This window comes from Falco naumanni, chromosome Z (assembly GCF_017639655.2).
Source record: "Falco naumanni isolate bFalNau1 chromosome Z, bFalNau1.pat, whole genome shotgun sequence".
Classification (NCBI taxonomy): domain Eukaryota; kingdom Metazoa; phylum Chordata; class Aves; order Falconiformes; family Falconidae; genus Falco; species Falco naumanni.
This window is the reverse complement of record NC_054080.1, coordinates 60,888,940-60,904,553: the sequence shown is the minus strand read 5'-3', so window position 1 is coordinate 60,904,553 and position 15,614 is coordinate 60,888,940. Positions and strand designations below refer to the sequence as shown.

Below are 15,614 nucleotides of genomic sequence, written 5' to 3'. Positions count from 1 at the left end.
GCAAGCTGAGAGCCTGCAGCTTTACTTGGTAAGGAATTAAAATAGCATCAAGGATCTGGAATGAATGGATTGATTATGATACATTCCTGCTTTAAACACATCCATTGAAAAACTCATATGATATGATGCTGTCTGTACTTGAGAAGATTGCTGCAATTCTTCCCATCCCTTTCAGAGACGTGTTTTTATTTAGTGACTTAAGGAATGGGTATGCAGAGAAACACAGGAGTTATCTTTTTTATCTGGCATCAGTCAGCCATATAGATTTCATCTACTGTTTCATGCTTGCTTCAGACTGGAGCAGAAATTGCACGGTCCACACTGTACTGGTCTGCAAGCTTGATAAATATAATGAAATGGTTTTTTATTCTTTCTACTGCTCAGCTAGATGAGATACTACAAGTTATCATTGTGAGTTCCACTAAAAGACTTATTCAGCCATATTTATATCCTTTGATGTAATATAGAAAATGTGAAGTAAATAGTGTATACCAGAACGTGAGCATTTAGTGTCCACCAATGTAAAGACTTCTACTTTATTAAAAAGACAAAAAAAGGTGTGTGGTTATTCATTGTGTCAATAAAGGTGCTCAGTCAGTTATGGATATGCTGCAGCATCTCAACAGAAAATTATGGAGGTGATAGACTTTAATGTAAACTATTTTATATTTATTTTTGAGATTTATCAGGTTCTACTTCTGGAAATGTTATGAGCACATAAATTCAAATATTAATCAAATCTTAATAAAAATAATAGTATCATGACATTCAAGAAAAGGTTTTACAACTGTTTTGAGGATAGCATGTATGAACCTAGGAAGTTAATTTGGTAACTTTTTTAAAAAATTATATTCTCTTGTTTACATCTAAGCCCTGTTCCTTCAAGAGCACCTAACTTACTCGCATCTCTTTTCAGTGGTGTTAGTGGCATAATTCCTGTAGACTTCCATAGCGTAGGAACATACATTTATGGAGATAAAAAAAGGCTCTTTCAGTAATTCACTTTTGCTCTTTGTTTTAGGCTGTGGGGTTTCATCAGCCTGGCAGCATCAGAATTGCTTCAACCCCTACTAGGGTCGATGAATTCAAATACCAAATGACTCGTGCTGGTTGGCACCCAACAGAGCAGTACCTAATCACACCTGAGAAAGTACAAGAGCTCTTTCCCTTATTGAATATGGATATGGTAAAGAACCTAATTTTTTGAAAAATAACTTCCATTGCAATTAACTATTGGTCTATCAGATATGTCGACATAAGTTCTGTTCCCTTTATACAAATCGCACAAGAAATTCTTGGTTTCCAGTGAAAAAAAGATGCATTATAATATAAAATCAGACTCACGTGCATTTTAATGCATAATGTTTGCCAATGTGCATATTAGTCATTAAAATATATATAGTATTATAATATTAAAGCTTGTAACTGTTCATTGCATGGGAGAACTGAGCAATTTTACTTCCTTAGACCTTTGTTAAGTTGGAAAGCTCTAGCCCTGGTATTATTATATATTTTGAACATTTTTTTTTTTTGATTACCTGAAGGTTTACTGCATTTAAAAAAGGGAATGTTTTTTCAAAAAAATCATTACTTTTGATAAATATTAATTTATTTCATTTTGTGATATTTTACCTCCACTTAGGTTTTAGCTGGCCTATATAACCCTGGAGATGGTCATATTGATCCCTATTCTCTCACTATGGCCTTGGCTGCAGGAGCCAGAAAATACGGTGCCCAATTAAATTACCCAGTCCAAGTGACTAATCTCAACTCCCGATCAGATGGGACATGGGAAGTTGAAACTCCACTTGGAATAATTCAAGCAAAGAGAATTGTGAATACTGCAGGTAGGATTTAATGTAGGCATTTGTATAGTCTTCAGATTTACAAACTAGCTGACATGGTGTGGATTAGAGGGGTAAATAGTATGTTTTTGAATATTCACTTGGTTTGTGATAAAATGTACTTTGCACATACTACTTTACAGTGTTGTGAAAATTTAGCTCTTGTGTTAAATTGTCCTTGCTTAGGCATCAAAAATACTTCTTTCCAGCTTGTCTCCAGTAGTTACTAGTCAGGCTGTCTTGTTAGATTTTAATAGCAGAAGAGACCTTTACTGGTCTACAGTAAGTTGTGTAGAAGAGAGGCTACTGTCCATGCATATTGTCCTCTAAATCTTACGAAAGCTACTTAGGAATGGAGATTACGTGTAAGAATGAAGTATAAATGTCTTCACTGTTTTTTTCAACGAGACTGAGGATTTGCAGCAAGTGAGATAGCCCTGCCTATTTCAGTATTGTCTTTCTCTAAGATTTAACTCTATCCACATATCCTTGAAACAGAAGATGTTTATTGCCCTTTGAGTAGTATTTTAAACATGCACTTGGCTGAACAATATATTTTTTTCATGTAATAAAAATTTCCTGAATCAAAGGACTTGTTTTTACATATGTAAATTTTATTCTTCATTGTGTTAAAGAAGCCAAACTGATGTTTCTGCTTCAAAGAACTTTTGGGCAAGAGTCCTTTGGATTTGTGTTTGTTTCCCTAAACAAGTTGATAGATCTAAAAACCTGTATGCAATTCACTTACTTTTATGCTGCTTTATACAAGTTATAGAAAAATATATTACTGGTCAAACTGTTGGCATCTCCTATGTGAAGCGTGCCTTCTACTTCATAGTAGAAGACTTTCTTCTTTCAATTGTTTGAAAACATGCTCAATATTTACCATTTGAATGACATTTTTGCAGGCTGTTGTCTCAAACTGACTCATACCTGCATTTTTAGGGCATGAGTCTTTCATACATCCCATCTCAGTGAACAAATAATCAGGCTTCAGTAGGAAGCTATGATGGCTCAAGTGGACTTTCTCTTCTTGCTCAGATGGGACAAGTGAACTGAGAGCCAAGGATACGTCTCTATAATTCCTTTCTACATTTGTGCAGTGGACAAGAAAAAAAGTCTATTTCTAGTGCAAAACAGACAACATGAAGAAGTTGAGCAAGACAGGGACTCTTCTTGTTGGTGGGTAGAATAACCATGACTGACAATTGGATTTATAGTAAGTTGGACTAGAAGAGGAATAGACTGCGACAGTGAAATGCCTGGGAAAGGTTCCTGGAGGTGGCTGGGAGCACTGACAGCAAGTGGAATGCTTATGTGCTAGAGGACTTGCTGAAGAAGGAACCTGAAACTAGGAGCAACTGTGAGGATGGCAATAGTGGGGATGCCACCATGGAGAAAGATAGTGGAAAGGGATCTGACGTGTTTCATTAAGGGAACTGGAGCTGGAGCTTTTTGGACAAAAAGAGTGAGGAAGGATACTTGAGGAATGGTTGTGTGTGAAACTGCATGAAAGACTGATGGAGTAGCAAGGGAGATGTAGGTGGGAGTACATTGGAAGGAAGAGAAGGAGTAGGACAGGATTTGCAAATGAGAGAGACTGACTTGCACACAGAGGTAAAATAGCAGAAGAACGATGTTAGGACTGGAGTAAGAAGAGTTTGAGAGAGCAGAAAGGAAAGACAGGTATGGGACAAGCAGGGATGGGGAAGGCAGAAGACTGGGATAGAGAGAAATTTGGAGGGAATGGGATAAAAGTGCTGAACTCTGAGAGGTTGAGCTTTACTGGGTGACCTTTCTTTCAGTGTCTGTGATGTAGACAGCCCCATGTTAGATCATTCCAGGCTTTCAGTAGAGACTAATTGGGAAACCCGTTGAAAAGTGTGCTTTCTCATCATATGCCTCCCATATGTAGGTGATCACTTGCTATTGCTATATGCCAAGCTAAGATAGTAGGGATCTAAAAAAGTTCACCTTAAGGTTCTAAGCATGCTCATGAGTGCCACATAATGACATTCTGGAGAGAGAGGGGACTAGAAGGGTTCAGTATGCTTTTTCGAAAGCATTCAACCACACAAACAGGGAAATCAAATTAAAAGAATTTTACTTAGACCACAAAGTCAAGCACTTAGAAGATGAGAGGCATCAATATTTGACTGCCTTTGGACTCTCAGTTCATGGCTTTCAGGCATGAATTATGGGACAGCATTCAGTTACAAAATTACAAGCTCTCTTACTAATAGGATCCTTATGTCATTTGTTACTCACTATGGATATATTGGTCTGGGAGTGATCCAAGATTATGGAACGAGAAGGCAGCTCTTTTGGCAATCAGACTTCTTATTTAGACCACAAACTTCTAGGCACTCATTATTCCTAACTATTGACTTTGCATCGTATAGCTGAAGTATCACAGATGTAGTAATTTCCTTATTTTTGTAGTGTAGTTATCTTTCTTTGGCTTATGTATCAAGCTGACATTAGGCAGTTTTCTAGTAAATGCTTTTCAGAGTTTGTTTGCAAAAATTAGAATGCACCCTTGTGATATTTTCATCTTTATTATTTAATAAGTTATTAAACCAACAATATATTTAGTTCATTCTCTTGTGCAGTTAACTGTTAAGCCAAAATGAACATTTGAAGCACATACTGCTTAACATTCTGGCTAAGGATGTGAAATCAATACTGTATAACACATACATCTTACAAATACTCTCTCAGCTAACATTCATTCTTATTCTCAGCCTTGCCTCATTCCACCACAGATCATGACTGGTATAATTCAGAGCTCATGTTTTAGGCTCATGTTGCAATACTAGCAAAGAAAAATATATCCAAAGGCTCTTTACATTCTCTCTCCCCCCTCATCCCCCAACAGACATCTGCTGTGGAACTGGAACAAACTAGATTCAACCAATCTTTAGCTGTTCCTTATGTGAGATTTCCATTTTGGAAGAAAGCAGATGCCTAATAAATAATCCCTGGCGTGAACTAACTGGTACTGAGCCTGTTGAAGTGATTTGCAGCCTATGTATAATGGAATGTTTGATTAAAGTCTGCAAAAATAATGAATTTAGTTTATATATACAGTATGTGTGTGTATATAAGCACGTTTGCAGACGTGTAGATACTGTATATACAACCATTTATATATAGATAGTAATGGTGGATTTTCTTTTTTGAAAACAAGAGATAGCCTGGTTACATAGTTCAGCAGATATGCTAAGAAATACCACCACTAAATATTTTAGCATCAGATGTTTGCAATCTCTACGATTTAATCTTCAAAAATATCCTAGAGATATAATTTATGTCTTCATTTATCTCTACTATGTGTGATAGGACTTGGCATCTGCTTCCAATTATAATTTTGATTCAGCGAATGTATTATTCCTTTTGCCATTTTTGTGTTTGTAATAGCTTTTGCACATGCTTCAAAAACTTTGAAGAAAGAAATTGTAGTATTTTTCATTTAGTAAATGTTAGCTGTTGTTACTTTAAGCAATTAAATAAACGCTTATAATAAATTATTTTTTTAGGAGTATAAAATATGTAAGGTTTGATTTTGAGCAAACCTAAACTATTTGCCTTCAATTCAAAAGTAATTTAAGATTAGCTGTGTTTGTAATGTACTTCTGCAAATTTAATGGCTAAGAATTGTAACATTATTTTGAGAGAGACAAAGCTAAGTTTCAAAGACCTAAAATTAAGTCTTTAAGTTTCAAAGACCTAAAATTAAGTCTTTAATTTAACCATTTTTATTTTCCTTGAGGAGCTTGAATATGCTTGCTCTTTATATTTTCCTACTGATTCTGTTTTAATGAGTAAGCAAAAAATTGTATTTATTAGAAACACACTTCCAGAGCAGTATTTCTTTTCCAAATATGTCTTTAAGTCCAAGCAATTTTGGCAGGAAGGCAGTGCATGATACTAGAGATGGAATTTTCTGCTACTGCATCTTCCCTTCTCCTCTGTGGAACATTAGCTTACCTTACTTTAAATTAATTTTCTTTGTAGGTTACATGGAAATGCCCAAATCAAAAGAAGTTCTGTAAAGATTGTTAACCTCCACTTAAATCCACATTTTTTTTGTCACGTGTAATGGAGGAAACCCTTGCAGATGTGCTAGAAATTAAACTTTATTACATTTTTTGGTTGCTTTTTGTGTAAGGGAGCATAAATCAGGTTTCAGTAGCTTCGAGGATGTTTTGGATCACTCGCCATATGAGTATGGTGTGATCTTCCCTGAGCAAATTTCACTGACCTAACAAGCATTCTGTCAGTGAGCCTCCTGCAAGGGGTGAGAGTGCCACTAAGAAGCAAAAGCCTTACATACGCTAAGTGCAGAACAACAGGTACTGGTTTGGCAGAGGCTTTTAATTGTGCGGATCTCTCTATCATTATCCTGGAATTCCTGCTCCCTTGCTTTAGCTGTCTGCAATTGTGAACTGAGTCGCCACAGAAAACTTCTCCCTCAGAAACTTCGCATTTTTAAAAACTGCGGGTGTTAGACCCAGAGGCTGGTTTGTGACATTGAATAAGAGACTGAAGGCCTTCCTGGTGCGGGGAAGTGGCACAAGGCCAGCACAGCCCAGCTCAGCTCTCCCAGCTCCCTGGCTTTATGCCATGCCAGGCACGGGAGGATGTATTCCCAAGGCAATGTCAGCAGGCAGCGTGGGCTGGCTGCTCCCCGTAGGACGAGGAGCCAAGCACAGTAACAAGGCTGGCAGGGCCGGGGCTGAGCCAGCAAGGGCTCCATCCTGCAGTGCACGGGGGAGGGAGCAAGGCGGGCCCAGGACCGGCAGCTGGGATCACCCCACAGTCCAGATCTCCAGACAGGCTTGTGGGGATGAGGCACAGGCAGATCAGCGATGATGCCAGGCTGAGGCTAAGCCAAAAAGTTGATCCACAGGTCAGGAACACGTCTGGTGACGGTAACCAGGGTCAGATGTTGGACAGTGATCAACAGGCAGCGCCACAGAGAGACAAGACTGGGCTGAGGTCAAGCTGGGAAGTAGTCCACGGATCAGGGTCTGGATCAATGTGGTCCATGGCCAGGCACAGGCATGGTTGTGACAGAGCTGTAAACAGGCACACCTGCAATCAATCCAGCTCAGACAGGTTCTGAAGGTCCTGAACTGACCTGAGGTGGGGCTCCTGGGCCCATGGGCAGGGGTGTGGGTGCAAGTCCCAGGTGAGGCTGTTCAGGGCCATTAATGCCTTTTAATACCCTCAGGGCTCTGAGGGATAGATTTTGACCAGATCTTAGGAAGTATGCAATTTAAGAGGTAGGTGGGAGCATTTGGTTAAGACAAGTAAGCTGCAGGAAAGAAGTTGTATGTTAAAGTAGGCGCCATGAGTGTAAGTTCCAGGAGAAGGGACAGCTGTGTCAGGTAGCAAATCTTGCTGCAGATATAGTTTCATAAACAGTTTGGAGTCAACTGGTTACGCGACCTGACTTCAGGCTGATCTGCCTTCTTTTCCTGGGTCACATACAGCACATCACCTTCTATTTGTAAGGCCCTGCTACCTCTTCCATTTTGCATTTCCCCGACCCTCACTGCCAGACTCCCCTAAAACTCCTGCTTCATGGGATTTTTCTCCTTCATTCCCACTTATGAGACCTTTGGTTCAAGGAGTCAGGAGAGTGGGGCTGAGGGATGTTCCAAGCTTCTTAGAGAAGCTGCCATCCCAGTCATTTGTATCTGTGCGATTCCCAGGTCTGTATGTTCCAACCCCACAGCAAATATGAACCATGATGTAGACCCCAAACTAATAATTTTGGCATTTATGTGGCTTCCACTCCTTGACTTTTGCAAAGGTACCTCACTAAGTGAATGTGTCTTACCGGCTTACCCTTAGCAGAGAAGAACTAGGTCTTCTGTAACTCATGCCTAGTAGTGCATGTGAAGAACCTTGAGCAGGCTTCAACGAGCAGGGAAATTGTTGCTTGGATTTTCTGGTCACAGGCTGTATCAGAACTTTTAATTGAACAACTGTGGCGGAGCACACTGACTGCTCACTAATACAATCATAATGAATTGATTACTATGTGAGAGACATAATTATTATGAGTCACATGAGGTATGCAAAAGAGGAGCAGCTGTCTGCTGTTGCTCTCTCTAAGTTGCTTTATTGGGTGTTAGGACTTGACTGCTGTCTTGGGAAAGCATACTAGCTCTTTTGGTTGATAGGAAGAGGCTAGGATAACACCTGTGGTGTGAGCTAATGTATTCTTATTTTTCAGTGTCTTGGACCTTGCTAGGACTGCATTACAGACCTACTTTACTGAAATAAACCATTTGCTTTGTGGGACTGTTAATTAAATTATCTTCTCAACTTTTAGAAGCCTAAGTTATATTTTACCTATTATAGTTTTTAATACCTATATACTAGAATAATATATGGTAGTATAATTAAGAACAAGGACATGGAATTATGGAGGGAAAATTATGCTGGATAATATGAAAAACAATTTAAAAATCTAAAGTATGGGGAAAAAAATCTTTGTCACATTCCATAAAGTGCAGTGCTTCCTGCAGATGTCTTACTACCATTTTCCATTCACTGAAATTACTATTTGAATATTTCTGTGTTGTTTTTTATCTTCTCTAGGCTTCTGGGCCCGTGACATAGGCAAGATGATTGGCCTGCAACACCCTCTCATACCTGTTCATCATCAGTATGTTGTGACATCAACTATCCCTGAAGTGAAAGCCCTAAAGACAGAATTACCTGTGATTCGTGACTTAGAAGGATCATATTATCTAAGGCAAGAAAGGGATGGTCTTTTATTTGGACCATATGAAAGTGAGGAGAAGATGAAGCTGCAGGACTCATGGGTAGCAAATGGAGTTCCACCAGGTAATTAAGAACATTACATCTTTAAAATTGATAAGCACTAGCACACATTTTAATGTGTATAAATACCATCCTGTTGTGCTGCCATATGTAATGGAAAATAGAAAATATTTGCAATGCAGGATTGTAATGCAGAAAGTTTTTTTCAAAGAATAGTTGTAATCAATGGTAAGAGTGAATAGAATAGAAATAGAAAGGTAAAATAAAAAAAGCCTACTTGAGATAGGCACAAAATACACATCTATAACATAGTCTTACCCAACTCTCTGAACACATAGTCATGTGTTTTGATTAGATGCAGTCACCAAATCTGTGTTATGTAGCCTTTTGGAACTGAATAGGCATTTTTTTAAGCTACAGTTCTCTCCAGCATACTGACAGAGGCTCTGGATTTCTGTTGTTCCCCCAGAGATAAGGTGGTTGTCTAATAGGAACACAGGTATAGTAAAGGTATGTCTTAGATGAAATGCTATGCTCAGATATAAGTGCAAGAGAGCTGTAGTTTTGTATTGCATTTTTGTACAAAAGCATCCTAACTGTGTCATACTGCTGCTTATTTAAAAAAAAAAAAAAAAAAAGTAATTGCTGTGTTATATCTAGGCTCCAGCTTTCCATTCACTTCTAGACAGAAAGCTTTAAGTCAATAGTGTTGCTGTTTTAAAAAAACACATCTCCTGAGGAAAAGCAGTCAGCGTTGTCGGGTTTTGGATTGTACTGCTACAGCTTCCTGAACTTACTGCAGTTAAAGTAGTGTGAAGTCCCTCTACAGAATGATGCTCAATAATGCTTAGAGCCCAGAATGAAATATGAAATATGTCCAGGAATTCACTAAACACCGTGGAAATCATAAGCCGACACAGGCAGTATCTTTCTTCCTTTACCCAAATTGTTGGCATATTGAGAAAAATAAGTGGGTCTTACTTTCTCCACTTCCTTTCTACTTCATTGTTGAATTTGCATGACCTTAGGGTTAAACAAATATGTATAAAGAACAGTGTAACTGCAGTGACAATAAACTTGATCATTCAGGTAACTAGGGATTTGTGCATGCCATTTTCCTTATGTAGGGTGGCAAAGGCTTGAACATACGCACTGATGAATTCTATATAACTTTGATATGTGTAGATTGCACAACTGTATTTAACATGTAAGTACTTTCAGTGTAATGAAGTTTATAATAAGTGTTGAACGTTTGTGCAGGTTTTGGAAAAGAACTTTTTGAGCCTGATTTAGACAGAATAATGGAGCATATTGAGGCTGCTATGGAAATGGTCCCCATTCTGAAAAAAGCAGACATCGTAAACACAATTGCGGGTCCTATCACCTATTCTCCAGACATTCTTCCTATGGTGGGACCACATCAGGGTGTCAGAAATTACTGGGTAGCTATTGGTTTTGGGTGAGTAAATTCTTCATGACTTTTGACTGTCATATTGTTAAAATGGCAGTCAGCTCAAGCTTTGCACATTTCTATGGTTTTGAGGGTTGTTTTGCACATACTTTATGTAAAATGTAGTTTGAAATAGTCTTAATTACCACTGCCTACATAATAGAAGCTTATCCTTCTCTATTATTTCTTCATAACTCTCCCTATTTTTTCAGGTTGTTTCCTCCTCTTATTCTGGAGGCCAGTATCTGTGACACTTTATGAAGCAGCAAGAAATGGGTGGTACTTGGTACTGTCTGTGCAGCAAGCTGAAATCATAGAAGTGCTGGGTTTTACAATATACTTTCCAGTTCATTTTATGTATTGCTTTGAATTACATTGTATTCAACAGATATTTGGTGTATGCAGAAACTGGTGTCACGGAAGTAGGGCAAGAATGAGTGGTACAGGGAAAACCTTTGGAAAAAGAGTTAAAGGCATACTAAGCGGAAGACATCGGTACCATACTGGTTGACTGCTCTAGGGATAGGAACACAATAATGGTTCTGACTGTTGAAGGTTGAGCTGAAAAATTATATTGCTGGGTGTTGGAGGAAAGCAAATGAAGAGGGTGGTGTGACAAGAGGAATGGGTGTGTTACTGATATCATTCTCCTGCCCATTATGATATTTTCTTTGAATGTGATGTGTATCTTGTATACTCTGGTAGCACTGAAGTTGGTGGTAAAACTCTAACCGACTTCTACTTAATTGTCTTAGTTTGACCATTGATTCAAGATGGATAGAATGGACTGAATACAATTCCAGGCACATGTTATTGAACACGTTCTGTTTACATTGTTTTTCCAATTGCCTAATTTGCTGTTCAAAATCCAGCTAAGCTTTTTCCAGTTTTCTTTCAATCCAAACTAAACAAACCCTCAGATCATAAGATAAGGCAGTATTACTAACATGCTTTCTGAGGCCCTCAAAATAAAAAGGTTTGGTAATTTTGCAATGGTTCATTGTGAAACGTATTCACCTTTGCTGCTTGGATTTAAAAAAAAAAATGTTATCTTTTAGTAACATTTGCAGAACTTATAGTTACAAAAGTGGTTTGCCTAGTCCTTGTTCACCAAGAAGACTTTTTTAAGTTCATTACTCTGCTGCCAGACTTTGGAGTCTGTTTTTCTTCATAGATGCCAACAGGAGCAGAATCAGAGTTCCATATAGGGAATACCGAAGACCAGTGTTACGTGTTTCAGTTTCTTTAAACAACTTATTTCAGGAATTTGATTAATCTCTAAATGTTTAGGCACAGATCAAAATTATGTTGTTGTCATGGGATTGCTTTGTCTGCTTTTCAGGGACTTTTGACTGTTCTATGGTACTGGGTCACTGCAGTGTTTCTACGAGTGTTGTAATTTTTTGTGTGCATTAGCAAATCCTTATCTCATAGTCAGCTAGCAGGGACATTGTGACAGAGGACTTAGTGCCGTTAGCTCAGAGATTTTTATTATCTAAAATTAGCAGCTTGCTAGGCATTTTAATGTGCAAAAAAGTTAATAAGTATAGTTAGCAGAGCTTGTAGCACTGTTCATTGTTAAGGTTGCTCAATGCTTTCCATGTTCAGTTACCCATAGCTTTGAAAAAGTTAAAGAGAGTAGGCTAGAATTTTATTCAGTAAAGTTTAAGTCAAACCAGTGTAACCATTCCAAAGAACAAGATTATTGGAAGGTACGTTGTTATTCTGTGTTAAGGTTTTTTGGGTGAAGTCTTTCTTTTGAAAAGCTCTAATCTCCCCATTTTCTGAGAATGAACATAACATTTGGCAGAAGTGACCTTTCTTCCAACGATACAACTTTCTACCATTCCTCACAAAATATGTTCAAGAGGCCTGTTCACAAGCTTTTATGTTACAGCTCATAAACACTGAATAGAGACTCACTAAATCTTGCACTAAGGTTCCTGCATTTTATCTAACATAGGATTGTGCAGCCACAGTAGATTTCCTGCAGAAATAGGGTAGAAAAATTATTAAACCTGGGACAAAGACACTAGAAGAGGAACCATGATGTGCAGGGACTCATTTCCTCGGAAAAAGGAGTGGAATGAGTCGAAAATTGGTGAGAAGCAAGGACTCATAAGCAAATAAGATACAACAACAGGACAGGGGCAATGGGGAACATAATCTGGCAGGGAATGGAAGGAGAGAAGAAAAACAGGTAAGGGCAGTTCACGTTCATTAAGGAAATTTTCTCTGAATCCTCATAATGAAGACTGAGGTTCCTAAACTGTACCACTCTTTACAGCTGCTTACAATATCCTATCCCTGCATAGCATGTGTTTCATTTCTGTGTAGCAGAACTGTAGTGGGTATATTAATACAATCAGCTTTCCATTACCTGAGGTAATAAGGGATTCAAGTACCCTGCATAATTAAAATCTCTGATAATGTAGGCCCAACTAGGAGCACCAAAATCAACTGGTTGTACAGAGTCTGTGCTGCAAAGCTCTGCAGAGTGCAGAGACCATTCAGCGCAGATGCTGCACCTGTAGTAGCAACTTCGTGTTGCAAAGCAGCTTCCCAAGCTGTCTTGCCCCTGGAGTTACCCTGCCATCAGCTCAGCAGTCTTCAGCTGAAGCTAAAAAACTTAATTGCACTTGGTCTGCCACTACCCAGAGTCATGCAGTTGTGCCTGTGCTGTGCTTCCCTGTGACTTTGGCTGCAGTGAATGGTGCAGGGAGACTTAGACTGGCTAAAACTTCTTCTGAAGCTGTTCTTGAAGGCATCATAGCCATGGTCACAAAACTTGTACCTGTGAATAACTAAGAGTTGTCTAATTAAATTAACACCAGTAATGGCTAACTCTTCAGTAGTACTTGCAGAATGGCAGTTTAAAAGCACCCATCCAAACTGCACCAGCTGTGGTGATAGATGCTTGTGGCTGAGAGTCTGAAGATTTGTGCTGAACAGCCTAAAGGAAAGTGTTTGGCAGAATGACTTCATGTACTCAGCTGTTAGATATTTCTGTTTTATTTAAATAAATAAATAAATTATGGATAAACCCCCACTATATCAAAGTAATCTCATGAATATTATGAAGTCAGGCATTCTACAAGTGCCACAACTAAATAGTCTGTGTAACCTGAATTCATTCATCTTATGCATATGCATTAGCATTAAATGTTTACTTCATTTTTTCCCCATAAGATCCTTGCCCATTTAACTGAAGACATAGAATTCAGAGTGAAAGTTGGCAAAGTAATTCTTTTTAGCTTCACTGTTCCATTTGAGTGTCTGTGATTTAATTGCTGCATGCCAACCTAAATGTGGTTTTGGACAGACTTACTAGTTCTTCAAGGACTTTTCTGTTGTGCTTATTGGAGCATTTCACAAATAACTAAGAATTTATTTTCATGTCTTCCCTACACAGAAAGCTATTTTGACACCTTTTTGTTTATTCATGGCAAACTAATTCACAGAGGCTTTAAATAATTTGGTATTAATAATTATTTGTGATTAAGCATTTCAGTGTCAAATCTGAGATGTCTATAATCTAGCATTACATGGTACTGTTTGGTCATATGTAGACTGAGTAGTGACATACACATATGGCAGCACAACAAAGTTCCTTGTCCCCAGTTGTTCAATTCTAGTACCCCACAGGAGCGCATTTCACACACAGCTTTTTCCCTGTGGATGTCAAGCATTTTGAAAGTTAGAGTTATGTACACAATGTTTAAGTAAGAAAACCTCAGATCTGTCACTTCATAACTTTTGAGCATCTACCTGTGCTGTCTGGTGTGCTTCCTTATAATGTAGGTTTCTAACGAGATCTCTACAATCTGATCCTTCACACACTCGTTATGGAGAAACAGGACAGGCTTTTGCTACAGACTGGTAACAGAAAATTTCTACATGTTTATTTTTTTAGCATAAGCTTTCTGGAATGAGCTGTCTTTGTAGTTGTAGTGAACAGAGAAGGTAATTTGGGTGAGAAAAGGCAGCTTTCAAACTCTAGCACCACCACAAGTCTTCTAGTTTTATCCCCAGTTCCTCTACATACCCAGATTTTCTGTGGAGCAATATAAAAAGCACTGGGGGTATTTCAACTTCATTAAAGCTGTCTCAGTAGTGTTGTATCCTGACTGTTGCTGCTGTTGCTCTTGTCACTGTAATGTAAATACTTGCTGTAGCTGCTGGAATGTCTCAGTCTGGTTTTCAAATCTGAGTCTGGTTTAGTCAAACCTGATTGAAAAAGAAGTTTTCTAGGACTAGAAAGTGTATTTAATGGATATCAGAAGTTTGAGAGCTTTCTTTAGTGTTAATTGTTAAAGATTTATAATGTCCCTGGAAAAGATTGCTAAATTCTGAACTTCAGGGAAAGAAAGAGCTTGCTGTAATCTTAAGCACTGCAACTGTGTATTACCAATGACATTCTGCTGCTGACAGTGGTACAGTAGAAGTATCTGCCAGTAAAGTATGTAATCTTGGAAAACAAGACAAAACAGAACAAATGAACAAACACATAAAAACCAGAGAAAAAAATAAAATACTTCAGGGGGTGTATTAGTAGTATATGCTAGTACTGATTTTTTAGAACAACAAAAAAGACTTGGCATTGCAGGACTTTTTTTTGTTTTTAAGATATGGCATTATACATGCTGGTGGCATAGGAAAGTACCTCAGTGACTGGATTCTTGAGGGGGAGCCGCCATTTGACCTGATAGAATTAGATCCCAACCGCTATGGAAAATGGACCACCACAGAATACACAGCAGCCAAAGCAAGAGAATCTTACGGTTTTAATAACATTGGTAAGAAGGTATTTTTTAAAATACATTTATATCCTAAAAATGGATTCTAACAAAGCCTGCCTCTAGATTTCTCTCTTTATATACATGTATTCTATCTTGAGGATGATCTTAGTATGCCATTGGTTTTGGTTTGTTTTTTCTTTTCCCCTGCAGTTGGTTACCCCAAAGAAGAAAGGTTTGCTGGGAGACCAACAGAGAGAACCAGTGGGCTGTATGATTTGCTGAAGTCTAAGTGTTCAATGGGATTTCATGCAGGATGGGAGCAACCTCATTGGTTCTACAAACCTGGCGATGAGACTGGATACAAGTAAATAAAAGATCACTTCACCCCCACCCCCCCCACCCCACCCCTCAAAATTGCCATGACAGCAAGGGCCCGATGAGTTTAAATTCAATGAGAAACACACATTTCTCATTTATTCTGGCTAAAGGTATCTATGAGGTACATCTTCCAGTCTTCTTTTTCTGTAGTTTAGAATACATTTCATTCTTAATGCAGACATTTCAAAACACACTGAGCTATCCTGTAACTCTTATAGGTTTGCAGTACCAGGGAGCAGCCTAGCTCAAGAAAGAGATTAAAGAACTATTTGTTAATCACAAAATTGTATTTTTCTCCCTTTCTCATTATATCAGCAGCACTGTATAATGGTTTCATGAAAAACCTTATTCCTCTCTGTATAATTCTCAGGAAAGGAGAAGCACAATCCTCTTCCCCTCTTC

General features: G+C 38.4%; 1 protein-coding gene across 1 annotated transcript in view; it reads left to right on the top strand.

Annotated features, from left to right (window-relative positions):
• The window catches only part of DMGDH (dimethylglycine dehydrogenase), a 44,839-nt gene that overhangs the window by 9,354 nt on the left and 19,871 nt on the right, over nucleotides 1-15,614 (top strand). The window contains exons 4-9 of the mRNA XM_040579154.1: nucleotides 1,022-1,186; nucleotides 1,643-1,847; nucleotides 8,460-8,708; nucleotides 9,906-10,104; nucleotides 14,722-14,891; nucleotides 15,045-15,198. Coding sequence (XP_040435088.1) covers nucleotides 1,022-1,186; nucleotides 1,643-1,847; nucleotides 8,460-8,708; nucleotides 9,906-10,104; nucleotides 14,722-14,891; nucleotides 15,045-15,198 — 1,142 coding nt within the window. The remainder of the gene's footprint in view (nucleotides 1-1,021; nucleotides 1,187-1,642; nucleotides 1,848-8,459; nucleotides 8,709-9,905; nucleotides 10,105-14,721; nucleotides 14,892-15,044; nucleotides 15,199-15,614) is intronic.